General features: G+C 37.4%; 1 protein-coding gene across 1 annotated transcript in view; it reads right to left on the bottom strand.

Annotated features, from left to right (window-relative positions):
* The window catches only part of tex (THO complex 3 homolog tex), a 15,297-nt gene that overhangs the window by 6,542 nt on the left and 1,255 nt on the right, over positions 1–7,500 (bottom strand). The window contains exons 2-3 of the mRNA XM_043019447.2: positions 5,004–5,160; positions 1,205–1,418 (exon numbers count right to left, since the gene is read on the bottom strand). Coding sequence (XP_042875381.1) covers positions 1,205–1,418; positions 5,004–5,160 — 371 coding nt within the window. The remainder of the gene's footprint in view (positions 1–1,204; positions 1,419–5,003; positions 5,161–7,500) is intronic.

Genomic DNA, 7,500 nt, shown 5'->3' with positions numbered 1-7,500 from the left:
CTAACATGGAATATATAACATACCATTTAGTGACCATGACATTCATATGAACTTAACTGAACTGAACTTGTGACCTGGATAATAATCTTATATATACTACTTATCCAATACTTTACTTAATTCAGAGTACAATTTTTCTCTCTCCATCAATGCAACCAAATGATCTCTGAACTGAAAAAAAGTCCTGGCAGATCACCTGGTAAACCCTATAAGCCAGTCAACTAATAAAATAATAAGCAAAACACCCAGGAGAGGTGCAAATCTGAGAGCGCTTTTAATGAACAATGTATTCATTCTTTTAAGATAACAATACAGCTGAACTCAGATCATATATCAATCTCATTAACAAAACATCCATTATTCCTCCTTTTATCATTCATATCTATCCAGTCTTCACTTATTCAACATTTCCTTACCCAAAAAGACACTGGATCCAGTTACAAAGTTCCCAATAAACTAATAACTGGGGCAACACAGAATACAAAATTAATCATTATTTTCCAATTGCTGGCAAATGACAAGGTGTACACAGGTTCAGAGGTCAGGATGAACGAAACAGAAGCAATCAAAAGCTCAAGAAATAATACACTGGCCACTCCATGGAAGTATGCCTATATGTTGCTCAATCAATGTCTATACATTAGTGTTGTCTTTCTTGCTATGCAAAAGCACATAAACAGACTGTTTTCATACATATTTGTTACACCATTTAGCAGGGTAAAATTGTTATGTTTCCTTTACTAATTTGTATATTTTCCTTTATCTGAATGGAAAAAAAAATGAAGCAGCATCTCATCCCCCTGGGATAATTCTGAGGATGTCTGGTCAACAAATGCTGGGCTAAGTTCAATATGCCAACTCCCCTCAAATCTGTCTACCCTCTCCCCTTTATCTGTGTAAGTCTTTATATGCTGACAGCTGTACGAAACTCCTCATGCACCACTGCTTTTAGTTTGGCACAACCTTAGTCCAACCATGTCTATGAAATGTCAAATTGTCACAACAATGTCAAGGTCATATGAAGGGGATAAGCTGCATGAAACCCCAGATTTTTATGTTAATTCTATATGCCTATTCCATACAAAGGGGGAAATACACTGGCCTGCACAAGATGAATTCTTGTCATCAGAAAGTTTTGCAACAGCTTATGGCAGCCAAAATACAAATATACAAAGACTTTACTTCCAACAACAGTTCTACTCACTTGTATATATGAATATATCCTTGTCCACTCTGAGCATTGGTGAGGTAGAAGAGGTCATTTGCATTGTTCCACGACAGCTCGTTGACCTCGAACTTGAACTGCTGCTCGTGGCGGATCTTTTGACTACGGACATCTATGAATGACACCAGGTCCTCTTTGTTCCCAACGGCAATTGTCTGACCATCTGGGGACCATGTGATGTTGATGTTCTCTCCTGAAAGATTAAACCAATGATTCTTAAACTGTTAGCCTTCTATGTACAATGATGCTTATACAATCATGGCAATGTATATTCCTTGATTTCTAAATTTGTCAATCTGGCATAAGGCAGGTGTCATGAGCAATCCCCCACCTTAACCCATTGGTTGCAGTATTACATAAATGTTTGTGCAGTGGGATGGCTGGTTTACATGTCTGGCATGGTGCCATCCGTGTCTATGACAAACTCTGCCTTTGCAGCAAATCATGCCATCCGCTGCCAATAGGTTAAGCTAGTACCAGTTTGGAAGGGTCTTTGCTCCAGGGAGACTTCTAGCTACTTTTTCAAAAATTGTCTCCTTCCTTTTGGCATTGCCAATCTTTTATTGGAATCATCAAACTCCATTATTCTCTCTAAAGTACAAATATCTCAATATTAGATTAGTTTAGGGCTCTCACCCTACAGGGTCCAATCAGTGATCTAGGTTTATGATATAGGTATCCGGTGAGATGCCTGGTAGTCCAATTATTTGTACCCACTGATAAAACAGGGTGAATAAGACTAAAAGAAATAGGGTAATGTTACCATGCTCTATGGTGACATGAAACAAAATCAACACATTAACCCACACAGGACGGGTGGTACAGCATGTGTACCGCGCATTCAAAAGCCCAGTTGCCGGGCGGCACAGTATGTGCAGCTTATCAATTTTTTAGGCCTAATTCGAATAACCCCGGCATTTGGACATTCTAGGCTAGAAATCCCCCGTCGGGAATGGGTTAATGAGTACACACAAATGTAAAAAAACACAGCTACAGTAATAACATAATTGGGGATGACTTATTTGTGACTGCTTTATTACATGTATGGTGACATGCTCTATTGTTGCTGGGACTATGCAGAGTAATGCTTAATTCAAGCTGTTAACTCATTGTTGCCCAGTCTCCAGGATGGGTTATATTTCAGAGTGAGGCAGCTTCATGTAACATACTTTGACTTTTCCCAAATTATTTCAGTCACTCTTTGTAAAACTAGAGCCATTTTTGTGTGTTCTATTGTATTGAGAGACTTATATGTGTCATATGATAGGCTCTTTTAATGCTGCAGTTGACTAAATTTGTAGTTTTGGATCCATATCAACTCATTAATTTCTTTATACTAAGTATTGCTGTTTTATGAGATGACAAAAAACAACTTTATTTTTTCATATTCATGTACTGTCATGAATGAATACAAAACATTTAACCATCTACAATGAAGATAATATGAAGAGGTAGGGAAGAGGAAGGAAACCTGTGTTTTTGACTGTGAGTGCCACAGTAAAAGGCATCCCTACTGGCCCAGGGGGAAATTTTTTAGAAACTGGGCATGGTTTGAGTCACATTCCTCCTCTCATTCTGCTTGCACATCATTCACTGGAAGTACTTTAAAGAAAGGTTGGTAACTTGCTGTGTGCCATCTCTCTATAATGATAGTGCTTACTCGAGACCATAGATGGGTGCCATTCAAAGCTCTCTCTCCTGCTGGTGCTAGAAGAAAGTGGTGCCATCTAGGTTTTAGATTTTTCAATTTACTTAATATTATGGTAATTATAGTTATCATAACTGTAATAGTCATCATCACTCACTCTTTACTCATAGCACAATAAAATAGCAGTGATCCAAAATCCCTGAATGTCATGTACATCATGACACCCATCGTCAGGCGAAAGCTCCTGTATCATGTACAACATGATACAGATAAAGGGTTAATTGTTCTTTCAAGAGAATTTTCTCTAACTCAAGTGTCTCTGTTTGCATTCTTGTAATTTTTTCCCTCACTTGACATGATGCATGATTAGACAAACTTTGGCTGCATCAATTTATTAATAGATTTGTGTTCCACAGATACAACAACAGGTTAGTATGTAAAACCAAAGAAATTGCTCATTCTGATCCGTTTTGCTTGTGTTTGGTGTGGGCCCATAAATCATAGCAGAACATTGAGGTTTTGTAAAGAGTCAATATTCACTGATAAGTCATATCTTACGTCACATTTTTGAACATCAGTGCTCATAACATTTCCATGTTGAGCTCAATGTGGTTGTTTAATTAATCTTGCAGTACTGTCTTATTATTTTGATCTCAATGATGTTAGTATAAACTTTCCTCTTTTGGATTTGAAATTTCTTTCCAAACAAAATCACTCACTCTCACACTCAAATGCTTACTAAATCATCAATTCACACAAATACAAAAAAAAAACTGTAATTTTCTATGCATTAACCACTACAAATTACAGTAGTCACATGGAGGCCTAAATGCTTCCTTAAAAAATGAGGATTGCTATGTTATAGTTGCCATAGGCATAAAGGTAATAATGTCTAAGCTGCCTGAAAACATAAGCTCTTTTGTCTGAATTTTTTTGCCATCTGTGACAAGTAGACAGTATCTTTGTACATTACTCTATAGTATTTGTGTTTGCAGTTTAAGTAAATCTAGTTTACTGCAACTAATGTTTCCTTTATCTTTTTCTACTTTATCTACATTGAGAAAAAGAATAAGAAAAAAAATACAGACTTTAAAAGTAACAAATAAAAAATTGTAAATTTGTTTGCTTTCTTTCTCCCCTCCTATATTTGGCCCTTGTGTGTATGATGTTGGTCCAAAGAACACCAACAGATCGTTAGCAGAGGACCAGGAGCATGACACAATAGATTCCTGGAGCACCTTGGGATGCTGGTGGAAGAGTACTGCCAAGCAGAATGCCTGTAGAAAGCCAGCCAAGGTTCAGGATGGAAGGTGATGACAAGGAAGGGTAAATGTGGAAGATGGCCAAGAGTACAGTGCACAAGGACCCCTAGTGTGTGTACCATGGACACGCACTAAGGACGATGTTCAGATGTAGACAATGACCAAGAGCAGACTAAGCAAGAGAATATTGTGCATGTAGGTGGCAGAGAGGTATAGAATGTACAACTGAGGACATGACATGTGGCCACTTAAAAATAGCTCACACACAATGCTTCTATCATGCTTGTGACCAGACCTCTAGCCGTCTGGTAGCTCAGTGGTAGTATGTCGACTTCACATCCCCGTGGTTGGCAGATCAAGTCTCATCCAAGCTCATGAGCTTCCACTGTTACCTGGCGGTTACTGATGTAGCTGGGCACTGCGTTGGGTAAGGACCAAGCCCAGATCAAGTCAACCCTCATTGGCACATTCTCTCACGAGTCAGCACATGCTGACACAGGCGGGCTCGCCTCAGTGCATACAAGCCCGGTGTAGCATCTGCTCCGCAAATTTGGCTTATCCTTATCCTTAACCAGGCCTCTCCAAGATCGAAGGTGGTTATGGGAAATTAACCCATTCACACCAGGGCTATTCTGGCTCTAAATGGTCAGAATGCCAGGGTATTCAAACACATAAGCCTAACGCCACAGGATTCTCGGGTGCACTAGCTGCAAGCAAGCGTTGTACACCCACTCACCCGGCACGCTGGCCTTAACCAAATATCTTGTCACCGGCGTCTGACCCAATAACCACTGAACAGGACAGCAAGTCAACTGATGCGAATGGGTTACATTCAACTTTCTTGTGCAATAAGTAGAATGCCACAAACCTTTCGTATTTATCGTGGCTGAACATTTGTGTGTCCTTGTGTCCCATATTCTGACTGTCTTGTCCCCACTGGCTGAGGTGAGCTGCTCTGAGTGCGTGGGGTGCCAACACAGCTGATCCACACTGTCGCCATGGCCCTTGTATGTGTAGTCTTTCCTCTGAGGGCAAAATGTGTAAGTTAGTCTTCTGTAAAAAAAAATAAACAAACATGTATATTGTATAGCATAATTAATGAAAACAAAATAAAAAGAATGAATAAAATGGTGAAAAGTATTACATTCTTCAAAGCCAAAGAAAAAAAATAAAAAATAAAAATAATAAGTAGGTATCTATAAAAGAGCAAAAAAGCAACACCATATTTTGATGGGGAGTACAAAAATACAAAGGCAATATTTCAGGAGGGGGGGAGGTGCCTGTGGCAAAAAATGGGTTAGGTTCAGAACTTTCAAACATAGAGGGTCTGTGATGCTTCTCTCTTCATTGAGCGAATCTTTTACCATTTGTGTTTTATCAATGACTGAGTCATATCTGAGTCATTGGTGAACTGTTTAAAGTTTGAGAAATACCAAACTGATAATTCATTAATCTTATGAAAGTGTATGTGCCCCCTGTGGCTTCCCTTTGCTACTATATAGTTAGTATTGTTTGGGTCAAAATGATATTTTATAGATAAAGCACATTCTATCAGTGATAATTATGAATAACATGTGAGAAAATAAAAAAAAATCTATCAATGAAATTTATTTCTTTTTACTATTTCTTATTCCTTGTTCAATCTTTCCCACAAAAAAAAAAAGTCTGATAAAGGAAATGAGTGGGGTGACTACATGAAAAAAGAAAAAGAAAAAATATACATTAATACAGATAAATGAATATACTAAAAAAAAAAAAGAAAAATGAATTTCATATCTACAAGAGAAAAGTGATGAAATCTTAAAACAAAAAAGAAATTATTGCTTACACATATCACAATGTCAAAGGTAGGTTTGTACTTTTTGACGTCCTCATTGTAAGAATTATTAACTGAATAAGGGATGAATTTTATAATGAGGCCTGTTACATCAAATTAAAAGCAGATTTCTATATTTTCATACTATATGCTTTACATTATGTATATTCTTTCATTCACATATACATCACTGAACTTCTTAATTCTACTTTTTCTCACCTTCTTCAACAGAATTATAACAAATTGCTATCCTATATCTTAATTTCCAACTTGCATGTAGTATATGGAAGGTAAACATTACATGGTATTGATAGAGCAATGAGTCATAAAAGGTTGACACAATTTGGAATTGCCGCCACTCAGGTCGGGGCACCACTTTAAATGCAAGCTTGTACATGGTTCCATTAATTGCCACTACTTTGTTCATAGGTGTTACCCAGGGGCTTTGGGAAGAATGTCTCACTAGATGCCATTATATCAAGTAACAAGAATGAGTTGCTGGAATCTGTGGCATCAAGAGTTACTTGTATATTAAATGTGGAGCTGCCCAGTCAGGTAACAAACTGCTGCAGCTTGTGTGGCTTGTGTGAAGGCATCCTTAATCCTTGATGCAGTTCAGAGGACTATATCACAATAAATATATATGTATCTAATGTGTGAAATATTGATATTTGTGCAGAAGAAAGTACTAATGCTTTAAATAATTTTTATATTAATGGTTGTAATTTCAAACATTATCCCGCTGATGAACAGGACTGATTCTTCACATTTTCTGTAAATAGATGAACAAGACAAGATTTTTATATATGAACTAATCACAATCAGCTTCATAGCACTGGAAAAGGGATGTAGCTTCTGGGCAAATCTGAAATGCAAGGACTACAATAACATTCACTTAGATTCAGATTTATACAGTAAGGGGTATAGGGGTGGAATCACAAATCATATCCACTATATGAATAGTAGAGGGTGAGAACAATATATCAATACCAATACTGGGTAAATTTCCATTTTCATACAGACATTGAATCTCACAATTTAAATTTTTGTCTGCAATTCTTCCTTATGTGTATTACGTGAATCTGCTATTGTTTTCCATTGCAAATTACTTTTCCTGGAATTGTCTAAGTCCCGATAGTAGGGGAGGGTATGAATTAAATCAGGGAAATTATAGGATAAAACAGGATTAAATGTAATAAATATGTAATAAAAGCACATAAAAAAACAGAAAAAAGTCTAAAATTGGTAGTGTCCGCCATTAATCAAGATCTACAAACCAACGCACCAAATTTTAAAAATCAAAGGAACACACTTTTGGCAAACCCTCTGGTAATACACTTAACCCCTAACCTGGGTATTCTGCCCGCTGGACCCCTGTAGTCTTTATATATTGTGTTCTAACCTTGTGTCCCACCTAACCCCTTCAACCCTCAGGGGAGCGGACCTTGAATAATAATAGATATTGCCTCGCCGTTAATACAGTCGTTTCAACATATAATTTCCGTCAGAAAACAACATACCTTCGTGTATAGAAAAAGCGATATTGCAC

This window comes from Penaeus japonicus, unplaced genomic scaffold (assembly GCF_977035675.1).
Source record: "Penaeus japonicus unplaced genomic scaffold, GWHDUDI00000001_assembly GWHDUDI00000007, whole genome shotgun sequence".
NCBI classification, from domain to species: domain Eukaryota; kingdom Metazoa; phylum Arthropoda; class Malacostraca; order Decapoda; family Penaeidae; genus Penaeus; species Penaeus japonicus.
The sequence above is the reverse complement of the archived record's forward strand: the minus strand, read 5'-3'. Positions and strand labels throughout refer to the sequence as shown.